At 41.3% G+C, this 27,048-nt stretch overlaps 1 protein-coding gene across 11 annotated transcripts; it reads left to right on the plus strand.

Moving 5' to 3' along the window:
* The first annotated feature begins 359 nt into the window (after positions 1-359).
* C10H12orf54 (chromosome 10 C12orf54 homolog) lies at positions 360-20,756 on the plus strand. Of its 11 annotated transcripts, none has more exons than XR_008492826.1 (10): positions 360-692; positions 1,136-1,257; positions 4,054-4,108; positions 4,595-4,633; positions 6,819-6,851; positions 14,800-14,824; positions 16,926-16,974; positions 18,773-18,953; positions 19,526-19,569; positions 20,161-20,361. XR_008492826.1 is itself a non-coding variant. In XM_054443114.1 (8 exons), exons 2-7 carry the CDS (start codon positions 1,193-1,195, stop codon positions 18,919-18,921), a joined length of 342 nt encoding a protein of 113 aa, XP_054299089.1. In that variant the 5' UTR covers positions 360-692; positions 1,136-1,192; the 3' UTR covers positions 18,922-18,953; positions 20,161-20,370. The 11 variants fall into 11 exon arrangements, 4 of the variants coding, with proteins under 4 accessions (XP_054299089.1, XP_054299093.1, XP_054299090.1 ...); XR_008492828.1 differs by having other exon boundaries at positions 378-692; positions 4,078-4,108; XR_008492829.1 differs by having other exon boundaries at positions 379-448; positions 4,078-4,108.
* Positions 20,757-27,048: the final 6,292 nt, after the last annotated feature.

The following is a 27,048-nucleotide window of genomic DNA, read 5'->3' on the forward strand; positions in this document are numbered from 1 at the left end:
ACAAATCTTTGGTGATTTTCTAAGTCAAATACTGGGAATTCACAACAAAACCATTTCTCTCTGAAGGACCTATCTCTTGAAATTGAAAGCCAGATTTCTCAGACCTGATTTTGAAATTCAAAGTAAAAACTGGATTCTTCTGGCCTCATTCCTTTCATCTCTAAGAATCAATGGATTTCCAATGCAATGGGTAGAAGGCAATGAAGAAGCAAAAATTCCCAGAAATTAAAATTAAAATCCCACAACATTATCCCTCCATTTTACCATTATCATTTGGATTGAATGGAGCCTAGTGTGTGGCTGGGAGGGACAGCAAGTTGTCCATCTATGAGGTCACAGCTGAAGTCACAAAGTATTGAAAAGGGCAAGGTTGATATGGGAACAGGAGTCTGTTGTGAGATGGGGCTCCAATAGGAAAAAGTCTAGGGGTGAAGGAGTGGGGCAAAGTGTAATTTGGGGAACCAATCAGGATAAGTTTCTAGGCATAATTGACCTGGTTCTTGACTGGGGCTTGGAGGCCAAGAAGGGTGGGAATGGGAAAAGTGGGAGGGAAACTTCTCAAAGGAGGATTTGTCACCTGTCTGGGTCACTGCCTATGAGCCCTTCTTCTCTACAAAGCACTTGAAGGCTGGAGCTGATGGCCATCCATCCTGAAACTCTATCCTTAGTTAACCATGAAAATTCTGACTGAGGTGGGAGGGGGTGGGGTATTTGCCAATCTTGCATTCACTCTACACTATTTCCTGTCCTTGCCTGAACTCAAAGACCCTTTGGCCAATCCCCCATCCCCGATCTCAGTCAACTTATTTTTCACTTAGATTCTCTCTCTTTTTTTTTTCATCTACTTCCTCACTGCAATTTCTGTTGTTACTGACAAAGACTATAGGAAGATTTTACCCAGGGCAAATACTTCCTTCCTCTTACCCTCCTCTTATCCTCATCTTTCTTTATGCATACGTACACACATACATGCACACGTATGTAAGCACACACATGCACATGCACACTCACCCATTCAAAATACAAATGCTTCATTAACCACTGAGACATCTGTCCTGGTAGTTCCTCACTGAATAAGCGCTTTTCTTCTCACCATGTGCCTGCCTTCTCCCCATATTCATTTATGCCTCTCCAGGGCCTGGAGCTATCTCCATCTTCAGCTCCAGAGTCCTTGGTTCCTGTCTGAGAACAAATGGCACAGCATCCCTGCCAGGATCAAGAACAAAAGGCAGAAATGACCTCCAAGCAGCAGAGAAGGTAATGGGGCTAATGATGACCCTCAAACATCCTTAGATTGCTATACTCCATGGGAGAAGAACCAGGACCTCCTGTCTCCTATGGCTCTTCATTTGGCTTCACTTGCTTCCTGGCTGAATAAGATGGGGACTTTCATGTGTCCTCCCTCTTCTCCATCTCCTTAATGAAACAGACAATAGCAAATCTTTGTCATTCTAATTTAGAAATCAGGCATCAATTGCAATTCCTCTAGGAGTTGGTGGGGAATACAAACTAGGGACATTAATTTATTACAGGATTGACTTTGCCTAAGTCCTTTATATCCTCTATAGTGTAAATCGAGGCCAAACATCTAAAATCAAGCTTCCCTTGGCCTATGGTGGAAAAGAGGGCTAGAATCTGCTGCTTGAGGCTAAATATGAGACCCAGGTGATGGTATCCATGAAGTCAGAAAAGAAGGAGGGTTTACTGTGAACTTACGGGTCAGGAAAGCTTCATAAAGGAATCAGAACTTGGCTTGAGCCTTTGAACTTGCAGCAGATGTTTTGAGATAAGATTTTGTAGAAATTTGGGCCCGGGTGCGTTGGCTCACGCCTGTAATCCCAGCACTTTGGGAGGCCAAGGTGGGTGGATCACCTGAGGTTGGGAGTTCAAGATCAGCCTGACCAACATGGAGAAACCCCGTCTCTACTAAAAATACAAAAAATTAGCTGGGCGTGGTGGTGCATGCCTGTAATCCCATCTATTCGGGAGGCTGAGGCAGGAAAATCGCTTGAACCTGGAAGGCAGAGGTTGTGGTGAGCCGGGATCATGCCATTGCACTCCAGCCTGGGCAATAAGAGCAAAACAAAGAGTTTGTAGAAATTTGGGAAGAGAAAGTGAAAAATGACTTCTAAATTTCTAACCTGCCTGAAAGTGCTCAGAATGGTTAACTGGACCTCAAGCCTGAGAGCCAATGAGGAATTGAGAAGACTGAATCTGGAGGAAGTTGGGAATCTGTTCTGTCTAAGAGTATGAATTATCTTCCAGACAACTGCAGGACCTTGAGGAAAAAATAATGAGTAGATATTGGAGTCTCCTAGACTTCTATATGAGAAAGCACATAAACCACACCAGAGCCCTGGCCTTTCTGCCGATGAACACATGCTTTTTTTTGATGGTAAAAGTGGACAGGACACTGTAAAAATAACACACAATAAGAAAGTTTGAAAAAACTTAACAGTTACAAATGCTTTCATATAATCATCCCCCAAATCCTTGAGAGAAAGATTACTCCTCTTGTTTTATAGGTGAGGAAACAGGCTTAGGGTTGAGGTTCAATAGCATAGTAGGGTGACTATAATTAACAACAATTTATTATGTATTTCAAAATAGTTAGCTGAGAAGAGCTGAAATGTTCCCAGCACAAAGAACTGATCAATGTTTGAGGTGATGGATATCCTAAATACTCTTGATTCGATCATTACATATTTTATGCATTATCAAACTATCACATGTACCTCATAAATATGTATGATTATTATGTATCAATAAATAAATTAAAAAGATGTTTTCAGAATTAGGGGCGTGATTTGGATTTGCAATGAGTAGTAGCTCTGCTAGGTTCTATGGAGAAATAGCACTCCAGCTGGCAGAATTGTGTGCCTGAGCCATCTGATATGATGTCAGTGCTATCAATGTTCATCAAGAGTCTCCTCTTAACTGGAAAACTGTAGGCTGAATGTCTTTTTATTTTTATTTTATTTTATTTATTTTTTTTAGCGACAAGGGCTTGCTCTGTTGCTGAGGCTAGAGTGCAGTGGCTCAATCATAGTTCACTGCAGCCTCGAACTCCTGGGCTCAAGCAATCCTCCTGTCAGCCTCCTGAGTAAGCTAGGTCTACAAGTGCCTGCCACCATGCCTGACTGGGTTTTTGTTGTTGCTGCCGCTGTTTTGTTTGTTTGTTGTTGGTTTTGTTTTGCTTTGTTTGTAGAGACAAGGTCTCGCTATGTTGCCCAAGCTGGTCTTGAACTACAGTGTCATCTAGAGCCCAGTTTTCACTCTATTCTGGGTCCCCAGGCTCCCTGTGATTACTGGCCTCCCTAGCCCTGTTTAGAAAAACTTACTGCTTTTTGTAATGGCAGGAACTGTACTAGCAGGAACCCCAGGGTGAGGAGATGGGGCTGAGTTTGCTCAGGATCAGCGAGCATGGTAGAGCAGACTGGTTGCCCCAACTTCACTCACTTTCACCCTTCTTCTTTCTTCCAGTTACCTGTTTATCTGTATACACCCCCTCCTAGGTGACCTTGGCACTGATTTAGGAATGAGATGGTATTTAGGAATAAGAGCTTCAGTTGTGCGGCCAAGAATAAGCAAAATCTTTCCACTTCCTCAGCCTTCCATCCCCATTCCCACCCCATCAGAAGTCACAAAGGAAAAGAACACTTTTTTAGGGGATAAAAAAGGAAGCAGTTTGCTAATTGAGCGTACTTTCCAAAGAGGACCTGGGAAGTTTGACAGGTTAGGCAGGGTAAAGGGTGGAGAGTGGACATAAATTAGGCAGGCAGGAGAATAGCAAGGTTTAATGACAGTGACCATCACCTTCACTTCCATTGTTCTATGCTTTAGAGTTCTCAAAGGGCTTCCACAATAGTCAAGATACTTGGAAGATGAGGCAAGGGTCCCACCTCTCCCCACACCTCCCATAAAGGGATATGACAGGCAGGACCGTGGCTATCCTTCCTGGATTTTTAGTATAGAAACTTCAAGAATTCCTGCTAGGAGTGATAGAATAGAGTTAGGAGAAGCCTTTAGCCCACATTCTCTGCTCCTCATCAGGTTTATATCATTCTTTCTTTGCAGCACATCCATAGAAGAGACAATGAGACCACAGGTGGGTAAGATATCCAAATTCTCTGGATCCTCTGGGGCTTCTAATTCCTAGGGAGAGGGGAGGAGAAGAGGTTGTAGACAGGAGGTCAAAAAAAAAAAAAAAAGCTGTCTGACCAGGGATGGGGTGCCCTTGACTGGCTGATGGAGTGGGTCATTGTCTACCAAACCAGGTAACATCTCCAATGCCACCACTTCACCAGATGACTCCAGGGGCAGGCAGGCTGTACAGGCATTGACAAGGTGATAAACAGATGAGTCTGTTTGTACCTGTCACGCACCAGCTAGATCCAGAGTGAAGCAGGATATACGGGATGAAATGATTCAGCAGGGCTGCAGGAGACTTTTGGCTGCCTAAGAAATGGGGTGATTTTGGGTGTCCAGCTCAATTCCAAGAAATGTCTTGTCTTCCACCAGTTTCATAATGTGTCACTTCAGATTCTGGGAGAGTTGGAATGTTGTTTCCAACATTTGTTCCTTATTTATACAGGAAAGACATGTAACCATCACTGAAACCCTGTGGGACCAGGTGAGTACAGAGGAATCATTTTTGACAGCATGGCACGAGGCAGGAGGTGGGGGAAGTCTTCAGGAAGGAGCACATTTCTTTCTCATTCCTTGAGCAGTTTGTCCATTCCCTCCCACCTTGTTCTGTTGCTCGTGCAGTCTCATATCCTCAGAGCTCCTTGTGTCTGTGCATGTTAGTGCCCCTTCCTGACACCCACTTGTTTGAAGCTGTCACAGGTCCTGTTTGTTTTAAGGGTGTTTAATCCCCAATTCTCAGTGATTGCTACAGACTTGAAGGCACATGTTTGGCCTTTCACAAACTTGAAAATGTTGGTTTCAATTCACAAATGCAAAAATGCCAGGTTTCACTTTATAGTTGAAGGGTATATATGTGCAGAAGCTAGTTATGCCCATAAGATACCCACAGCAAATTGAACTTTCATAGAACACAGACATTTACTTGGAGTTTCTAAGAGGCCTTCACATAAATACCAGCTACTTCAACATCCAAATCTTACCATATTAGTTGCTTGTAAAACTTTAGATAGAGATGAGAATTAAAAGATAATTGATCACTTTTGAACTTATAGTATAGGAAACTGAGCAGGAAAAGACTGTTACTTAAGTCAATGGCTATGGCTTTCTGATTAAAAAGGAGTAAAATTCTCCAGAGCCTCTTGTGCCAGCCCCCACTGTACAATATTATATAAAACAAATAATGTGTCCAACATGTTTTATTTTCTGTGATATTCAATGACTCTTTACATAAGGAAATAATCTTAATTACAATGCTGTACAGTAGCATAACTATTTCATGTTCTTACAATTATTATATTAGCTAAAGAGTAAGTTGCTTGTGTAAGAGTCAAAAGACCATCCTGTTGAGAACAAGTAAATAATCAGGTACTTATAATATAACAAAGAGTGAACAAAGGGCAATGAATTGATCATTGAGAGGCAACGAATTAATCATTGGCACACTCTACCTCTTTGACCATTCATCTTCCATATGTACTCTTACATACAAATTGAAACTCCTAAATATCTACATACACTGTATTTCCACCAAACAAGATACAACTATCTTAAAGTTCTCACAATTTCTCCCAAGGGAGACAACCCACAGTTCCAACAGTCACTGGATCCATTCATGGCTGGGTAATACAGTAGGTGGATATTTGATTTTATAAGAAACTGCCAGCCCTGGCCCTGGATCCCATAGCCGCCGAGATGTTGATGCCTAAGAAGAACTGGGTTGCCATTTATGAACTCCTTTTAAAGGAGAGTCATGGTGGCCAAGAAGGATGTCCACATGTCTAAGCACCCAGAGCTGGCAGACAAGAATGTGCCCCATCCTTCACATCATGAAGGCCATGCAGTCTCTCAAGTCCCGAGGCTGCATGAAGAAAGAGTTTGCCTGGAGACATTTCTACTGGAACCTTATCAATGAGGGTATCCAGTATCTCCATGATTACCTTCATCGGCCCCTGGAGTCTATGCCTGTCACTCTACGCCACAGCCATCCAGAGACTGGCGGGCCTCAGCCTAAAGGTCTGGAGGGTTAGTGATCTGGAAGACTCACAAGAGGGGAAGCCAACAGGGATACCTACAGACAGAATGCTGTGCCCCCTGGTGCCGACAAGAAAGCCAAGGTTGGGGCTGTGTCAGCAACTGAATTCCAATTTAGAGGTGGATTTAGTCATGGATGTGGTCATCTACCCCAGTAAAATTGGAGAGGATTATTTTGCATTGAATAAACTTACAGCCAAAAAAAAAAAAGAAAGAAAGAAAAGAAAGTGCCAGAACTTTTTCCAAAGTGATCATATGATTTTACACACCCTCCAACAAGCAAATAAATACCTGTTGATTTGAATACCTATGCTAAGCTTCAGAATAAGAACAAATTAGACCAAAAATAAATATAATAGTAGGTTTCATTATACATTCAATGCACAGCCCAGTCTTCTTTAAATACTTTACTGTATTTTGCTCATTTACCATATAGAGAAATGGCAGCCCAGAGGTTTCTGTAGAGTGGAAGTCAATGAGGATTTATTGCTAGAGCTACAAAGCCACAGTCTCTTGGCATTCACATTCTACAGCCTAGTGGCTAGGAGACCAGGTAACTTAATTTTATATGTGAAATCCCTCTGTAATAAAGTGATCATCTACAATATTATTTTTTCTATATTTTTGTCTTCTGTCAGGTGCTGACAGTTTTTAAGGATATACAAAAGGAGGTGAGATTAGATTTTGATTCTCTGAATTCCCCAGCCCCATCATGTGCCTTGATCCCATTTTTTTTCTTACCCTACTGAGATGTTGCCTCTGACCAAGGTTTTAGCTTCATTTATTTTTCTAGTGATTTCTCCCTTAAAGAGTACCATTGACTTGTCAGTCCAGGCAGCTAAGGCAAGAAGATGCCTAACAGTTCCCTTGAGGAAATGTGATAATACAGACAGAAAACTGTATCTGCTAGAACTTCTCTCAGCAAGAATACTCTATGTGGTTCTTCTTCTGTGGATTTCAGTGTCTCTCTCAATCTCTCTCTCTCTCTCTTTGAGACAGGGTCTCACTCTGTGCCCAGGCTGCAGTGCAGTGATGTGATCTTGGCTCACTGCAACCTCTGGCTCCTGGGTTCAAGCGAATCTCCTCCCTTAGCCTCCCAAGTAGCTGGGACTACCACACCCAGCTAACTTTTTTTGTATTTTTTTGTAGAGACAGGGTTTCACCATGTTGCCCACATTGGTCTCAAATTCCTAGACTCAAGCCATCTGCCAGCCTTGGCCTCCCAAAGTGCTGGGATTACAGGTAAGAGGCATTGCACCCAGCCTAAGAAGGATTTTTTTTTTTTTTTTGAGACAGTCTTGTTCTGTCACCCAGGCTACAGTGTAGTAGCACAATCTCAGCTCACCACAACCTCTACCTCCCGAGTTCCAGTGATTCTCCTGCCTCAGCCTCCTGGGTAACTGGGATTACAGGTATGTGCCACCATGCCTGGCTAATTTCTGCATTTTTAGTAGAAACGGGGTTTCACCATGTTGGTCAGGCTGGTCCCAAACTCCCGACCTCAGGTGATCCACCCACCTCGGCCTCCCAAAGTGCTGGGATTACAGACATGAGCCACTCCACTCAGCCAAGAAGGGATTTTTTAAAGATCCTTTACACGTACTTAAAGCTTCTCTGCAGAGAACCACTGGAGACTCAATGAGGAGTGTAAAAGGACCCAGAAAAGACATGGCAGAGGGCCAGACGGCCACAAAGAATAAAAGATGTGAGGTCTTGGTATCAATAGTTATGACTGTAAGTGATGAATTGTGTGTCTCCCACCCCTAAAGAGGCACAGCTTGCTCCTATTTATTCATTCATTATTCAAAAGACATTTATTGAGCATATGCTATATGCAGGGCATTATCTTAAGTGGTTTGGTGTGAGAGACACAAAAACAATACAAATTGTGCTTTTGGGAATCTTGGGATTTTGGCCAGGCACCGTGGCCAAAGTGGCTGTGTGGTAATCCCAGCACTTTGGGAGGCTGAGGTCACCAGATCACCTGAGGTCAGGAGTTCAACCAGCCTGACCAACATGGTGAATCCCCATCTCTACTAAAAATGCAAAAATTAGTCAGACATGGTGGTACACATCTGTGATCCCAGTTCCTGGGGAGGCTGAGGCAGGAGAATTTCTTGAAACTGGGAGGTGGAAGTTGCAGTGAGCCAAGATCACACCACTGCTCTCCAGCCTGAATGGCAGAGCAAGACTCCATCTCAAAAAAAGAAAGAAAGGAGGGCAGCCAAGATGGCCGAATAGGAACAGCTCCGGTCTACAGCTCCCAGCCTGAGCAACACAGAAGACGGTTGATTTCTGCATTTCCATCTGAGGTACCGGGTTCATCTCACTAGGGAGTGCCAGACAGTGGGTGCAGGACAGTGGGTGCAGCACACCATGCGCGAGCTGAAGCACGGCCAGGCATTGCCTCAATTGGGAAGCCCAAGGGATCAGGGAGTTCCCTTTCCTAGTCAAAGAAGGGGGTGACAGACAGCACCTGGAAAATCGGGTCACTCCCACCCTAATACTGTGCTTTTCCGATGGGCTTAAAAAATGGCGCACCAGGAGATTATATCCTGCACCTGGCTCGGAGGGTCCTACGCCCATGGAGTCTCGCTGATTGCTAGCACAGCAGTCTGAGATCAAACTGCAAGGTGGCAGCGAGGCTGGGGGAGGGGCAGCCACCATTGCCCAGGCTTGCTTAGGTAAACAAAGCAGCCAGGAAGCTGGAACTGGGTGGCACCCATCACAGCTCAAGGAGGCCTGCCTGCCTCTGTAGGCTCCACCTCTGGGGGCAGGGCACAGACAAACAAAAAGACAGCAGTAACCTCTGCAGACTTAAATGTCCCTGTCTGACAGCTTTGAAGAGAGTAGTGGTTCTCCCAGCATGCATCTTGAGATCTGAGAACAGGCAGACTGCCTCCTCAAGTGGGTCCCTGACCCCTGACCCCTGAGCAGCCTAACTGGGAGGCACCCCCAGCAGGGGAAGACTGACACCTCACATGGCTGGGTCCCCCTCTGAGACAAAACTTCCAGAGGAACAATCAGGCAGCAGTATTTGCAGATCATGAAAATCCATGGTTCTGCAGACACCGCTGCTGATACCCAGGCAAACAGGGTCTGGAGTGGACCTCTAGCAAACTCCAACAGACCTGCAGCTGAGGGTCCTGTCTGTTAGAAGGAAAACTAACAAACAGAAAGGATATCCACACCAAAAACCCATCTGTACATCACCATCATCAAAGACCAAAAGTAGATAAAACCATAAAGATGGGGAAAAAACAGAGCAGAAAAACTGGAAACTCTAAAAAGCAGAGCGCCTCTCCTCCTCCAAAGGAACACAGTTCCTCACCAGCAATGGAACAAAGCTGGATGGAGAATGACTTTGACTTTGACGAGTTGAGAGAAGAAGGCTTCAGATGATCAAACTACTCTGAGCTACAGGAGGAAATTCAAATCAAAGGCAAAGAAGTTAAAAACTTTGAAAAAATTTTAGATGAATGTATAACGAGAATAATCAATACAGAGAAGTGCTTAAAGGAGCTGATGGAGCTGAGAGCCAAGGCTCGAGAATTACGTGAAGAATGCAGAAGTCTCAGAAGCTGATGTGATCAACTGGAAGAAAGGGTATCAGTGATGGAAGATGAAATGAATGAAATGAAGTTGGAAGGGAAGTTTAGAGAAAAAAGAATAAAAGGAAACGAACAAAGCCTCCAAGAAATATGGGACTATGTGAAAAGACCAAATCTACGTCTGATTGGTGTACCTGAAAGTGACGGGGAGAATGGAACCAAGTTGGAAAACACTCTGCAAGATATTATCCAGGAGAACTTCCCCAATCTAGCAAGGCAGGCCAACATTCACATTCAGGAAATACAGAGAATGCCACAAAGATACTGCTCGAGAAGAGCAACTCCAAGACACATAATTGTCAGATTCACCAAACTTGGAATGAAGGAAAAATGTTAAGGGCAGCCAGAGAGAAAGGTCGGGTTACCCACAAAGGGAAGCCAATCAGACTAACAGCGGATCCCTTGGCAGAAACTCCACAAGCCAGAAGAGAGTGGGGGCCAATATTCAACATTCTTAAAGAAAAGAATTTTCAACCCAGAATTTCATATCCAGCCAAACTAAGCTTCATAAGTGAAGGAGAAATAAAATACTTTACAGACAAGCAAATGCTGAGAGATTTTGTCACCACCAGGCCTGCCCTAAAAGAGCTCCTGAAGGAAGCAATAAACATGGAAAGGAACAACCAGCCACTGCAAAATCATGCCAAATTGTAAAGACCATCAAGGCTAGGAAGAAACTGCATCAACTAACGAGCAAAATATCCAGCTAACATCATAATGACAGGATCAAATTCACATATAACAATATTAACTTTAAATATAAATGGGCTAAATGCTCCAATTAAAAGACACAGACTGGCAAATTGGATAAAGATTCAAGACCCATCAGTGTGCTGTATTCAGGAAACCCATCTCACATGCAGAGACACACATAGGCTCAAAATAAAAGGATGGAGGAAGATCTACCAAGTAAATAGAAAACAGAAAAAGGCAGGAGTTGCAATCCTAGTCTCTGATAAAACAGACTTTAAACCAGCAAAGATCAAAAGAGTCAAAGAAGGCCATTACATAATGGTAAAGGGATCAATTCAACAAGAAGAGCTAACCTAAATATATGTGCACCCAATACAGGAGCACTCAGATTCATAAAGCAAGTCCTGACTGACCTACAAAGAGACTTAGACTCCCACACAATAATAATGGGAGACTTTAACACCCCACTGTCAACATTAGACAGATGAACAAGACAGAAAGTTAACAACGATACCCAGGAATTGAACTCAACTCTGCACCAAGCGGACCTAATAGACATCTACAGAACTCTCCACCCCAACTCAACAGAATATACATTTTTTTCAGCACCACACCACACCTATTCCAAAATTGACCACATACTTGGAAGTAAAGCTCTCCTCAGCAAATGTAAAAGAACAGAAATTATAACAAACTGTCTCTCAGACCACAGGGCAATCAAACTAGAACTCAGGATTAAGAAACTCACTCAAAACCACTCAACTACCTGGAAACTGAACAACCTGCTCCTGAATGACTACTGGGTACATAATGAAATGAAGGCAGAAATAAAGATGTTCTTTGAAACCAATGAGAACAAAGACACAACATACCAAAATCTCTGGGACACATTCAAAGCAGTGTGTAGAGGGAAATTTATAGCACTAAATGCCCACAAGAGAAAGCAGGAAAGATCCAAAATTGACACCCTAACATTGCAATTAAAAGAACTAGAAAAGCAAGAGCAAACACATTCAAAAGCTAGCAGAAGGCAAGAAATAACTAAAATCAGAGCAGAACTGAAGGAAATAGAGACACAAAAAACCCTTCAAAAAATTAATGAATCCAGGACATGCTTTTTTGAAAATATCAACAAAATTGATAGACCACTAGCAAGACTAATAAAGAAGAAAAGAGAGAAGAATCAAATAGATGCAATAAAAAATGATAAAGGGGATATCACCACCAATCCCACAGAAATACAAACTACCATCACAGAATACTACAAACACCTCTACACAAATAAACTAGAAAATCTAGAAGAAATGGATAAATTCCTCGACACATACATCCTCCCAAGACTAAACCAGGAAGAAGTTGAATCTCTGAATAGACCAATAACAGGCTCTGAAAATGTGGCAATAATCAATAGCTTACCAACCAAAAAGAGTCCAGGACCAGATGGATTCACAGCCAAATTCTACCAGAGGTACAAGGAGGAACTGGTGCCATTCCTTCTGAAACTATTCCAATCAATAGAAAAAGAGGGAATCCTCCCTAACTCATTTTATGAGGCCAGCATCATCCTGATACCAAAGCCGGGCAGAGACACAACCAAAAAAGAGAATTTTAGACCAATATCCTTGATGAACATTGATGCAAAAATCCTCAATAAAATACTGGCAAACTGAATCCAGCCGCACATCAAACAGCTTATCCACCATGATCAAGTGGGCTTCATCCCTGGGATGCAAGGCTGGTTAAACATACACAAATCAATAAATGTAATCCAGCATATAAACAGAACCAAAGACAAAAACCACAATTATCTCAATAGATGCAGAAGAGGCCTTTGACAAAATTCAACAACCTTCATGCTAAAAACTCTCAATAAATTAGGTATTGATGGGATGTATCTCAAAATAATAAGAGCTATCTATGACAAACCCACAGCCAATATCATACTGAATGGGCAAAAACTGGAAGCATTCCCTTTGAAAACTGGCACAAGACAGGGATGCCCTCTCTCACCATTCCTATTCAACATAATGTTGGAAGTTCTGGCCAGGGCAATTAGTCAGGAGAAGGAAATAAAAGGTATTCAATTAGGAAAAGAGGAAGTCAAATTGTCCCTGTTTGCAGATGACATGATTGTATATCTAGAAAACCCCATTGTCTCAGCCCAAAATTTGCTGAAGTTTGCAACTTCAGCAAAGTCTCAGGATACAAAATCAATGTACAAAAATCACAAGCATTCTTATACACCGATAACAGACAAACAGAGAGCCAAATCATGAGTGAACTCCCATTCACAATTGCTTCAAAGAGAATAAAATACCTAGGAATCCAACTTACAAGGGATGTGAAGGACCTCTTCAAGGAGAACTACAAACCACTGCTCAGTGAAATAAAAGAGGATACAAAGAAATGGAAGAACATTCCATGCTCATGAGTAAGAAGAATCAATATCGTGAAAATGGCCATACTGCCCAAGGTAATTTATAGATTCAATGCCATCCCCATCAAGCTACCAATGACTTTCTTCACAGAATTGGAAAAAAACTGCTTTAAAGTTCATATGGAACCAAAAAAGAGCCCACATCACCAAGTCAATCCTAAGCCAAAAGAACAAAGCTGGAGACATCACACTACCTGACTTCAAACTATACTACAAGGCTACAGTAACCAAAACAGCATGATACTGGTACCAAAACAGAGATATAGATCAATGGAACAGAACAGAGCCCTCAGAAATAACACCGCATATCTACAACTATCTGATCTTTGACAAACCTGACAAAAACAAGCAATGGGGAAAGGATTCCCTATTTAATAAATGGTGCTGGGAGAACTGGCTAGCCATATGGAGAAAGCTGAAACTGGATCCCTTCCTTACACCTTATACAAAAATTAATTCAAGATGGATTAAAGACTTACATGTTAGACCTAAAACCATAAAAACCCTAGAAGAAAACCTAGGCAATATCATTCAGGACATAGGCATGGGCAAGGACTTCATGTCTAAAACACCAAAAGCAATGGCAACAAAAGCCAAAATTGACAAATGGGATCTAATTAAACTAAAGAGCTTCTGCACAGCAAAGGAAACTACCATCAGAGTGAACAGGCAACCTACAAAATGGGAGAAAATTTTCTCAACCTACTCATCTGACAAAGGGCTAATATCCAGAATCTACAATGAAATCAAACAAATTTACATGAAAAAAACAAACAACCCCATCAAAAAGTGGGCAAAGGACATGAACAGACACTTCTCAAAAGAAGACATTTATGCAGCCAAAAAACACATGAAAAAATGCTCACCATCACTGGCCATCAGAGAAATGCAAATCAAAACCACAATGAGATACCATCTCACACCAGTTAGAATGGCAATCATTAAAAAATCAGGAAACAACAGGTGCTGGAGAGGATGTGGAGAAATAGGAACACTTTTTTTTTTCTTTTATTATTATTATTATTATTATTATACTTTAGGTTTTATGGTACATGTGCGCAATGTGCAGGTAAGTTACATAGGAACACTTTTACACTGTTGTTGGAACTGTAAACTAGTTCAACCATTGTGGAAGTCAGTGTGGCGATTCCTCAGGGATCTAGAAATAGAAATACCATTTGATCCAGCCATCCTATTACTGGGTATATACCCAAAGGGCTATAAATCATGCTGCTATAAAGACACATGCACACGTATGTTTATTGCAGCACTATTCACAATAGCAAAGATTTGGAACCAACCCAAATGTCCAACAATGATAGACTGGATTAAGAAAATGTGGCACATATACACCATGGAATACTATGCAGCCATAAAAAATGATGAGTTCATGTCCTTTGTAGGGACATGGATGAAATTGGAAATCATCATTCTCAGCAAACTATCGCAAGAACAAAAAACCAAACACCACATATTCTCACTCACAGGTGGGAATTGAACAATGAGAACACATGGACACAGGAAGGGGAACATCACACTCTGGGGACTGTTGTGGGGTGGAGGGAGGGGGGAGGGATAGCATTAGGAGATATACTTAATGCTAAATGACGAGTTAATGGGTGCAGCGCACCAGCATGGCACATGTATACATATGTAACTAACCTGCACATTGTGCACATGTACCATAAAACTTAAAGTATAATAATAATAAAATAAAAAAAAGAAAAAAGAAAGAAATCTTGGGAGTTCCATGTCCAAGAAGCCCATATTTTCCCAAACAGACATCCCTGCATTTGACCAAGTCTATAGCTAGTACACTGCAGGTCCGAAGGAGACCAGCCCCATCATCTCTGACTCTGTATTCTCATTATTTTTCAGCTGCAGGAAGATGCTCGGATTCGAGGTAAAAGAGCACCATTCCAAGGTTTGGATAAGGAAACAAGGGAGGGGATTTGGAATTCAAGTCTCATTGTATTCATTTGCCATACAAAAGAAAATGGAGATAAGAAGTGAGATATGGAGTTCATCCCAAAGTCTCACCCTAGGATCTTCCATTTAGCTTACAGCCGGAGTCCAGGTTCTATTTTCTTTCCCTGCTTCAACCAAGCTGGGAATTGGCTTTCCTTAAAGCATTCATAAGCACTGCAAGTCTCTCCTCTGTCCAGCTCAATTGCCTCGTGTCTGAGTCTGTTCGGGCTGCTAGAACAGAGTACCATACTGGGTAATTTATAATCAACAGAAATGTATTTCCCACAGTTCTGGAGGCTGGGATATCCAAGATCAAGGTGCCAGCAGATTTGGTGTCTGGTGAGGCCCTGCTTCCCAGTTCATAGACAACCAACTTTTTCACTGTGTCCTCACATGGAGGAAGGAGTAAAGGAGTTCTCTAGGTTCTCTTTCATACAGACACTAATCTCATTCATGAGAGCTCTGCCCTCATAAGCGAATTACCTCCCAAAGGCCCCACACCTTAATATCATTGCTTTGGGGATTAGGTTTCAATATATCAATTTGGAGGCGACATAGGCATTCAGTCTACAGCACATGGACAGGGATGGAAGAATCTTTTTCTCCCTTGGAATGGTTGTTGAGGGCCTGAGAACACTCTCATGCCTCAGCTAGATATGATTCTTGTCTGTAAAGACAGCAAGTACAGAAAAGGGGAACAGCTTCCCAAGACTGGCACAGGGATAGAATGGCAGCGACGCTAGAGTGGAATGATTATTCAGGGTGGTCAAGTTACAGTTTTCAAATGCCCAGATGCTAATTCTAGCATTTCAAGAAAATACTCAGAATACCCAGGAGCCTAGAATTATAGCAGAAAAGCCATATCTGGAACTTTTTTCTTCACTCATCCAAGAAAGAACTTACAAATTGGGGCTTTTCATACAGATCACCTGGGTCCCTTGTTAAAAAACAGATTCTTATTCAGTAAGTCTAGGGTAGGCTTGAATTCTGAGATCTGAGGTTCTATAACTCTAAGAGACTCCCGTATGGTGCCAAAGCTCTTGGCTCTTGAATCCCACTGATAATCAAGGATATATATGACTGAGCCCAAAGAGAGAGCCTCCAAAGTCAGAATTAAATAAGATTGAATTCAAGGATTTTTATACCCCATGGAAAGGGTGACGAGCCTTCAGCTGTGGATACAAGAGACAGGGAGAGGAGGAAATCTGGAGATTCTGACTACTCTTGGGGTCTTTCTGGTATTGGAACCACTCTATGCTTTTTCAGCCCCATGGCAAAACGGAGTTCGTTAAGGGTACAAATCTTCTTGGGGATCTTTAAATACAGACAGTCCCAGAGAAGACTCCCTCTGATCTTCCTCCAAACCTGGCCCATCACCTCCACTCCAGAATAAGGACCTATGGCCTCCACTGGGAGATCCAGAGGCTTGTGAGATACTTTCCTTGGATGCTGATCCCTAAGGTTCAAAAGGTCAAAAAGGGCCAAGCTTACCTCTGCTTGGAGAATGCTCTCCTTCATCCTCAGAAGCCTGATTTCCAAATAGGTCCCTGCAGGGCCCTGGGAACACCCACCCGATTACCTGGGCTGTAAAAATGTGGATTTAGGATCTAACAGCTGCGCTGCTTTTCTGCTTCCTAAAAGATGGAGGGAGGGAGGGTGAAATCCAGGGTGAGAAGAGGAGAATTCAAGTCTTATTGTACCCATTTCCCACACAAAATAATAGATATAAGAAGTGAACTACCAGGGACTTGTTCCAGTGGCAGCACCCTGGGATGGAAACATTTCTCTAACTTAGTTCCCAGCCCTGAATGAACAGACCTTCAGTGGCCATGATCCACTCTGCTTCACAGGGGGCCAGATTTCTGGTGCCACATTCTGCAACTGCCTCTCTGACGGGCCTGTTAGGTCGTCAGTGTCCCTTCAAGTCTGGCCCCTCCCACTTTGGCTATACTTCAAATCAAGGATGTTAGCTGGGCAGCTGGGGAGACATGTCCAGGCCCCTGTAACAGAATGACTCTTCTCTGTGTCCACTTTAGGGATGAGCAACTGCTCCATGACACCCATGACATCAGCACCCAGGACTGGGTAAGTGTCCCTATTCTGACAATGTTCAAGTGAGATGGCACCCACCTGGATATGGGTGTGCTGGCCATGAATATAGCTAGCTCTGAGCTTTGAGCCTTCAGAAGCCTGTGCTTCCAAAGGGGCAAGAAGTGCCTCCCCACCCGACTATGTCTACTAATGGTTAACTACAGAGCCTGGGCTTCCTCCTCCATCCTCAGCCCCATCAGAAATCCCTGAAATCTCAGAATCAGCCCTGAACCTCACCCTAAGAGATTGTAAGAAAGTATCTTAATTCAATTGAGGGAATAAGGGAACATAGAAAGAATGACAGCTAGGAAAGGAAGGCCACAAAGAAGGAATAAAGAATCAAGGACGTAGGCTGGGCGTGGGGTGGCTCATGCCTGTAATCCCAGTACTTCTGGAGGCCAAGGCAGTTGGATCGCTTGAGCCCAGGAGTTCAACACAGTGAGACCTGTCTCCACAAAATATACAAAAATTAGCCAGGTGTGGTGGTAAACGCCTGTAGTCCCAGCTACTCGGGAGGCTGAGGTGAAAGGATAACCTGAGCCTGCAGAGGTGGAGACTGCAGTGAGCCATGATCATGCCACTTCCCTCCATCCTGGGCTGGAGACAGAGCAAAACGCTGTCTCATTTAAAAAAAAAAGGTGGGGGGATCCGGGACTTAGAAGAAAGTTATAAAGAAAATTAATGAAATTTGATTTTCAAAAAGAAAATTAACAAAAGTTAAAATGCCCTAATACTGAGAGATGTCACTTTCTCTTCCATAACAAGATGAGGAGAAAAAAGATCAGGCTACTGCAACACAGATTTAAATTAGACATTGGCAGGAAAGACCTTTCAATAGTGCAACTGAGAAATAGAACTAGGTAGTCAAGAAAGACAGCAGCACCATGTACTTCAGAGGGCTTTAAAGATAATGTTTAAAAAAAAAAATAGGCCAGGTGCGGTGGCTCATGCCTATAATCCCAGTACTTTGGGAGGCCGAGGCAGGTGGATCACCTGAGGTCAGGAGTTCAAGACCAGCCTGACCAACATGGAGAAACCCCATCTCTACTAAAAATACAAAATTAGCCAGGCATGGTGGTGCATGCCTGTAATCCCAGCTACTCGGGAGGCTGAGGCAGGAGAATCACTTGAACCCGGGAGGCGGAGGTTGCAGTGAGCTGAGATTGTGCCATTGCATTCCAGCCTAGGCAACAAAAGTGAAACTCTGTCTCAAAACAAAAAAATAATTTGACATGTTATGGTTTTTCCCGAACCAGGAAATGGAAAAGGTGAACTCCCTAGATCCCTGTTTGAACAGAATTTGTCCCTATCTCAGAAAATTGACTCTCATAAAATAAAGCCATTTGTTTTAAAGAGATGGATTCTTATGCTTTAACTGGCTCAGTGCTGAAACCATGGAAGGAATAAGTGAAAAGTGATTTCATATTAACAAAATTCTAAATGTAAACCTTTGTGTATGAGGAGCACTTTTGATTAGTCAAAATCCTTTCAGATATATGATATTATTTAATTTTAATTTTATTATTCCTCTGAGTCAAGCAGGAGGAATTTTCCTGATGAAAACATAGGCTGTAATAGGTTATGATGCTTCATCTCCTAAAGCCCACCCAACAAGAGCTTTTTCCTGTGAGCCATGCATCCATCAGGAAATTGCAACTCCCAGAGCCTGAGATGCCCATTCTTGGTGGAGTGTAATAATAGAATCCCTAAGGGCAGTGGAGGCCAGAAAGGGAATTGAAAGGGTAAGATCTCTTTCCCTCACATGGCTGCAATGTTCTCTTTTTTGGCACAGAGAATAAGGCCTCCAGATTCCTTGATGACCCCAAAGTTGAGAAGATTGCAATTCAGCTCTGGAGAGCAGCCATCAGGAGGCCGTGTCCACAACCTGAAGACACAGCTCTTCAGTCAATCAGCTTTCTACCCTGGACCCTAACTCTATAATCAAGGAAGAAGGACATCTCTGCTTCAGCCAGGTGCTTTACCCAGGCAGCCTTTCCTCTGCGCTCCACCCTGCCCATCTGTGGTAGTCAGGAACCCAGGCCTCTTAGGCCCTCATCCCAATATAGCAGGGCAGAACCCCACAAAGCAGGTGCAGTCATACAAGGGGCAATAGGGTGAGAGGCTGGACTAGTGAAGGCAGGGCTAGGCCAGGTTCTTTTGGTCTCTGTGATCAAGACAAAGGGCCAGAGTGCATCAGGTATGGACAGTTTTATACAAGGATCAAAACAAAGATCCAAACAGAGTGCATCAGATGTGGATAGTGTTCAGGAATCAGGGACAGACAATTGTGGGATAAAAAGATGGAAAGGTGGAAAGTTTTAAAACATGTTAATAAATGTGAGGCCTATAATTCCCTCTGGAAAGTGCTCTAGAAACTTGCACTACTTTGGGGGCTTAATTCAGTGTCAAGAGTCAGACACAGTCCATCTTTTATACACTCCCTTGTCCGGGTTTTCTTTCCTAAAGTACTTGAGTATGCTTCCCCAAAGGCACTGTTTAAGTGACAGGCCATTTCCTCAACCCTTTTCACTCTCCTGCTCCATAGGCTCATCTGACACCTAACCCACCTGGAGAAGAAGACTGTCTCAGGTGCTCACCCTGTGGCAGAGACTATACTAGCCACACCCTCTATATGGCCTTCTCTAGGGCTCATTAGGAATTCCTTTTAAGAAACAATCTGAGTGATAGGTGGTGGAGAAAATTGGTTTCATCCACCTATGTCTAAGTACAGTGACTCTATGTATTTTCTTGAATAGCCCCCTTTCAAATATTTTATCCTGTTTCCCCCACAAATCATCAAAATACACAAAGTATTTCCATATTTTAGCATTAAGATTATATTTTGCTGAATGTAATACATACACTCAAAAAACCTCTATCAAAACCCAGTTTGGGTTCAGATTGTAAGGCAGGAAGCTTCCTTCCTCTAGTACGACATGGACAGCAAGTGTAGGACAGCAAAATTCCTGAAGTGGAAACTACACAGAGAGAATATGGTCTACAACTAATGGATCTCCTCCTTAGTTCCTGTTGGATGTCTTGGGATGGGGTTGTGAGGGTAGAAGCATCATCACAAGGATGCTTTACTCTCAGGGTCACCTGCCTAGTAAATTGTCCAGCAGGGAGGAAGATAAATTTCTTTTATTTCCATCCATATGACCATGACATCTGGTCATACAGCACATACAGCACAGCTTCAGTTGGGGAAGATATTAGCAGACATCATCACTGAACCCAGAAGAGAGGGTGGTGCCCATGAGTGGAGATGCGAGGGTCTATGGCTGAAACTGGGAACTTGGAAATCAAGTGAGACCCAAGCACATTCCAACTGCCAAAGCAAGGAAACCAGCAAACAAACAGCTGATGAAATAAATGTGACATAAAAGACTTGCCCTCCTGGTTCTTCCTGGGCTGTGGAATGCATAGTGATAGAATTTCCAAGTATGATAGTGCATTTGGTTCAAAGAACAGCACTGTAGCATGGGAGAACCTGCACTATAATGTCATAAACTCAGTCTGACTTTGTCTGAGTTTTTCTTCTTTGTGGGCCTCAGTTTCCTCTCCCATAAAGTAAGTAGTTGTTACTAGAAAATTCTGAAGGTACCTTTCATTTCCAATATCCTGTGATCTGGATGGTCTCACAGTCTACCATTTAAAGATAGTTACTCCCAGCCTATGAAAAGACCACCTAGTACAAAAGTATTTCCTACAAGAAAGGACTGTTTAGGGTATTTGTCAAAGATGGTAATCTTTGTATATATAAATGCGCATATTACATAACTGGTAAAGCAGAATTTTTATTTCTTTCCTTTTAAACAAAATCTGAACAAATGAACATAATATATTAAATATTCTATCATGTAAGATTTAACCCCTGAAATGAGAATTTGTCACAACACCAGCAAAATAATAATCAGAACACATTATGGCAGTAAGGTAACTTTGTAAAAATCTTCACCTCATAGATGTTGACTCGGCATTTGTTAACATACAAATTTTATTTTTTTAATTAACACTTTAAAAATTAAATTACCTGATAAGGAGACACTGTAACTATTGGACTGTATTGAAAACAAAACCAGACAAGGGTGCCCTCTATTTTCATGCTAGCTCAACAGTATTAAAAATGTTGTCAGTGTTTTCCATTTATTTTATTTTATTTTATGTATTTATTTATTTTTGAGATGGAGTTTTGCTCTTGTCACCTAGGCTGAAGTGCAATGGCACGATCTCAGCTCACTGCAACATCTGCCTCCTGGGTTCAAGTGATTCTCCTGCCTCAGCCTCCCGAGTAGCTGGGATTACAGGCACCTGCCACCACACCCAGCTAATTTTTGTATTTTTAGTAGAGACGGGGTTTCACCGTGTTGGCCAGGCTGGTCTTGAACTCCTGACCTCAGGTGATCCACCCATCTTGGCCTCCCAAAGTGCTGGGATTACAAGCGTGAACCACTGCACCCAGCCCAGTGTTTTTCATTTCTAAAAACACTTAAAATAAAATCTCAGCAAGACATTTTATACAAATAGGTAGAAAATTCATCCAGAAGCATAAGACAAAATGTCCAAAAACAGGCTGGGCTCACACCTGTAATCCCAGCACTTTGGGAGGCTGAGGCAGGCAGATCACCTGAGGTCGGGAGTTTGAGACCAGCCTGACCAACATGGAGAAACCCCATCTCTACTAAAAATATAAAATTAACCAGGCATGGTGGCACATCCCTGTAATCTCAGCTACTCAGGAAGGCTGAGGCGGGAGAATCGCTTGAACCTGGGAGGAAGAGGTTGCGGTGAGCCGAGATCATGCCATTGTACTCCAGCCTGGGCAACAAGAACGAAACTCCGTCTCAAAAAAAAAAAAAAGAAAGAAATGTCCAAAAACAAATCAAGTATTAATGGAGTTACCTTCAAATTTTTACTACTCAAAGTTACAGCCACTGAAATTATATTGTATCATATTAAAAGGCAGAAATAATTAGTGGAATAGAAATGCAATTCGTGATCCAGAAAAGTTTCAGCCTGTGATAGTCAAAAATTCCTAATCAAGAAGGATTAGAAGGGCTCATTAATAAATGATATTGAGGCCGGGCGCAGTGGATCCCAGCACTTTGGGAGGCCAAGGCAGGCGGATCACCCGAGGTCAGGAGTTCGAGACCAGCCTGGCCAACATACTGAAAACCCCGTCTCTGCTAAAAATACAAAAATTAGTCAGGTGTGGTGGCGGGTGCCTGTAGTCCCAGCTACTCTGGAAGCTGAGGCAGGAGAATCACTTGAACCCAGGAGGTAGATATTGCAGTGAGCTGAGATGGTGCCATCGTACTCCAGCCTGGGCAACAGAGCGAGACTCTGTCTCAAATAAATAAATAAATAAATAAATAAATAATATTGAGGAAAGAACTTCATTCATTTACACAGAAAATATTGTCTATCCTGAGTCAGATACTGAGCTTAAAGAACATGGAGTAAAGAAATTGCAACTGGTAAAATATCTCCTGTATGAATGCCGTTATGTGAGGAAGCACTAATGTCACTGAGGATAATCAAGGATGATCCAGGACTCGAACTGGAGCAACTGGGTGAAAGGAAGCAACACATTACTAGAAATTGAGACTGAGAGGAAGAGACTTTGGAGGTGAAAACAAAAATTTACTTTTGGAAATATGTTTGAGAGTCTATGAGACATCAAAGCAGAGACTTCAAACACATTGTTAGATAGATGAATCTGCACTGCAAAGGAAAGATTTAGGAGCTTTTTCAACCACCTAGTCATTACACTTATTTGCTTTTGTTACCATGCCTTCATTCTTGGGCTAAGAGGTGGGGAGGATATTCACAAGTTTCCTAAATTTTAAGGGAAAAGAATGTAGCCCTTAGAGAGTATTAAGGACTTTTGGGGAGGAGACCCATGGGGAAAGTAGGGCTTTGAAGGAGCCAGGACAACGGAGGAGAGCAGGTTTTACAAATCAATAATGATAAGACCGAATTGGCATGGGAGGTTTCCTGCATTACAGTGTGTATGCGAGTGTGCCCTTGGTGCACATCCTCATTGCCCAGCGCACCTGTCTGCGAGCCCACGTTGATTAGCCTAGAATAAATCTGAAAAAAGTAGCTTTCTACCTATTTGCTTAAGTATCAATGACATAGGGACAAAGGAATCAGTATATCAGAAGTAACACGTTAAAAATGTCATTAAATTAAGAGAAAAGACCGATTTCTAACGTTGTTGCCATATTTCAACATAGTTCTGAATGTTCTAGACAACAAAATATCAAAAAAGGAAAAGAAAAAATAAGTGGAGGTCTAAACATTGGATAGGGCAAGATGATATGTAGGAAAGCATGAAGGTGGCCCACTCGTCTACTTGGATGCCCTCTCCATGTGCCTATAGATATAGGGATGTCCTCTACTTTTGCACTAGGTCCATAATAGATCAAGCCTTCTCAAGAGCATTGCTCCCACAATTCTCCCCTTTTTTCCTGAATCATTTTTTCTTTTTTGTTGCTATTGCAATTATTTCAGTATCATCTATATACGCTATAATTTCTCCCATTTCTCACCACTTCCATTCTTTTCTCTATTAACAGAACTCCTCTAGCTTATGATTAGAGCTTTGTGTGATATGTCTTTTTCTATCCTTTTACTTTTAATCTATGTGTTTTATATTTATATTTAAATCATATTTATATTTAAAACTTATATTTGAGTCTTCCTTTTTTATTCATTCTAAGATTTCTAACTTTCAATTGGAGTTTTTAGACCACTTATGTATAATGTACATGTAAGTAGTTGGATATAAAATGACCATCATACTATTTTCTGTTTTATCATTCAGTAATTTATTCCTTTTTGCCTGTTTTCCTACCTTCTTTTGGGCTAACTGAATATATTTTAGCCTTTCACTTTATTTCCACTACTGGATTATTAGCTACAAATTCTGGTTTTTTTAGTGTTTTCTCAGTTTATAATATGAAGTTTTAATTTATCTACTTAAATTTAACATGTCTACTTTTTGAATTCTACTTTCAAATGATATGATACCATCTCATAAGGTAAAATGTGAAAACCTTAAAACAATATCTTCTATTTTTCCATTCCTATTGTTTATTATTTTTTCTATTCATGACATACATTTTACATCTGTGTAAGTTAAAGTTTATTATCTTTTTAGCGTCTTTAATAATTTACATTAAATAAAATCAACCCATTTTAAGTATACAGTTTGATGAGCTTTGGCAAATCTAGGCAGCCGTGTAATCACCACCAAAATCAAGATACAGAATTGCCTCCATTAAAATAAGTTCCCTCGTGTGCCTTTGCCATCAGTCTCTGCCCCCAGCCTGCCAGGCCTCCCATCCTCCTTGACAATCATGGTGCTGATTTAGATCACTGTAGTTTTGCCTTTTCTAGAAGTTCATATAACATAAATCATACTGTATATAGTATTTTTATCTTTTTTCCTTCACTTAACATAATGCTTTGGAGATTCATCCTTATTCTTCCATGTCTGAGTAGTTTGTTTCTTTTAAATGCTGAATGTGTTACTTTATATACATATACCACCAGATTTTTATTCAAGAGTTAATAGATATTTGGTGTTTTCCCCACAGGTTTTGACTATTATAAATAAGGCCCACATGAACTTTATGCATGGGTGTGCAGTGGATAATATGATAAGGGTAACTTTATTAGAAACTGACAGGCCAGGCACAGTGGCTCATGCCTATAATCCAGCATTCTGGGAGGCTGAGGCAGGTGGATCGCCTGAGGTCAGGAGTTCAAGACCAGCCTGGCCAACGTGGTAAAACCCCATCTCTACTAAAAATACAAAATTAGCCAGATGTGGTGGTGCATGCCTATAATCCCAGCTACTCAGGAGGCTGAGGCAGGAAAATCACTTGAACTTGGGAGGCAGAGGTTGCAGTGAGCGGAGATCGTGCCATTGCGCTCCAGCCTAGGCAAGAAGAGCAAGACTCTGTCTCAAAAAAAAAAAAGAGAGAGAGAGAAAGAAGGAAAAAGAAACATTCCAATTATTTTCCAAATTGGATATACCACTATTACATTCCTACCAATATATGAGGGATCCAGTTACTACACATCTTCATCAATACTTGATATTGTCAGTCTTTTTAATTTTTAGCCACTCTGGAGTAGGTAGTATATTTTTCTAATGACTAAAGATGTTAAGCGTTATTTCAAATGCTTACTTACATTGGTATATCTTCTTTAATGAAGTGCCTGTTCAAATATTTTGCCTATTTTACTTTGGGTTGTCTTATTTTACTGAGTTATTAGGCTTCTTTATATATTCACGCTACATATCCTTTAATACATAACAATATAATATTAAAAGTCTGGGAGGTTTTTCATAGAAATTTGCAAGCTGATTCTAAAATGCATAGGGCAAAGCAAAGACCCTATAACAGCCAAAAGTATGAGAACAAAGTTGAAAGACATGTTACTTCATTTCAGGACCTACTCTAAGCCATGTAATCGATGTGTACAGGATTGACATACAGAAAACTACAAAATCATGATTTTAAAAACCAAAGAAGATATAAATAAATTGGAGAAGACACAAATAAATAGATTCTGTGTTCATGGATTGAAGACTCAATATTGTTAGAATGTCCATTTTTCCCAATTTGATCTATAGATTGAATGCAGTATCAATCAAAATCTCAGAAGCTATTTTGTAGCTATTAATGAACTAGCCCTAAATTTTATTTGGAAAGGCAAAAGCCATAGAGTAGCCAATACAATATTGAAGAATAACAAAGTAGGGGGACTCACACCATCTGATGTCAAGACCTACAGATGGCAAATAAGCAGATGAAAAGATGCTCAACATTATAAGTTATTAGGGAATTGCTAATAAAAACAACAAAGAGATACCACTGCACACCTATTAGAATGGCTGAAATCCAAAAAACTGACATTATCAAATTCTTGGGAAGGATGTGGAGCAGCAGGAACTCTCATTCATTGCTGGTGGGAATGCAAAAAATGCAAAATGGTACAGGCACTTTGATAGTTTGACAGTCTCTTACAAAATTAAACATAATCTTACCATACCATCCAACATTTATGCTTCCAGGTATTTATCCAACTGAGTTGAAAAATGTGTGTTCACATAAAATCTCCACATGAATATTTATGGCAGCTTTACAGTCAATCCTCCTTACCTGCAGGTTTTATATTTGTGATTCACCTATTTTCTAAAATTAACTTGTAACCCCAAAATCAATGCTCATGATACTTTTGTGGTCATTCAAAGACGTGCAGAGAGTAGTGAAAAATTTGAGTCACCCAAAGTGGACACTCCCAACTGAGCTTGAGCAACTGAGCTTCCCAACTCTGCCTTCTTGTTTCAATTCTCACATTGTAGACAAGTAACTCTTTTGCATTCGATTTAGTGTCACATTTTTTATGCATTTATGTTTTTTGTTGGTGATTTCACTGTTTAAAATGGCCCCCAAGCATAGTGCTAAAGTGCTGTCTGGTATTTCTAAGTACAAGAAGCTTGTGATGAGCTTTACAAAGAAAATACCTATGCTAGATAGGTTTGAATCCGGCAAAAGTTACAGTGTGGTTGGCCATGAATTCAATGTTAGTGAATAAGCATATGGTACATCCAGACAAAGGAATAGGAAATTCACTGATCTGTATGTGAGGTCCTATGGAAAGTGCTAAAATAACAGGACAAAGCTATGGGAAAGATAGAAAAGCAACTAAATTTTAAATTTATAAAATGATTAGCAATATTTAAAATGCATAGTGCCCTCTCACCCCTCCTTTTCAACATCATTCTGGAAGTCCTAATGCAGTAAGACAAAAGTAAAATTAAAGTATTTGTGTGTGTGTGTGTGTGTGTGTGTGTATATATATATAATATATATGTGTGTGTATATATACATATGAGGAAGAAGTAAAACTGTCTTTGTTCACAGATAATATGATCATCTATGTAAAAAAATCCAAAAGATTGATGTAAAGACTCCTGGAACTAACAAGCAATTATTGCAAGGTTGCAGGATGCAAGATTAATATACAAAAGTCAATCACTTTCCTATA

This window comes from Pongo pygmaeus, chromosome 10 (assembly GCF_028885625.2).
Source record: "Pongo pygmaeus isolate AG05252 chromosome 10, NHGRI_mPonPyg2-v2.0_pri, whole genome shotgun sequence".
Lineage (NCBI taxonomy): Eukaryota > Metazoa > Chordata > Mammalia > Primates > Hominidae > Pongo > Pongo pygmaeus.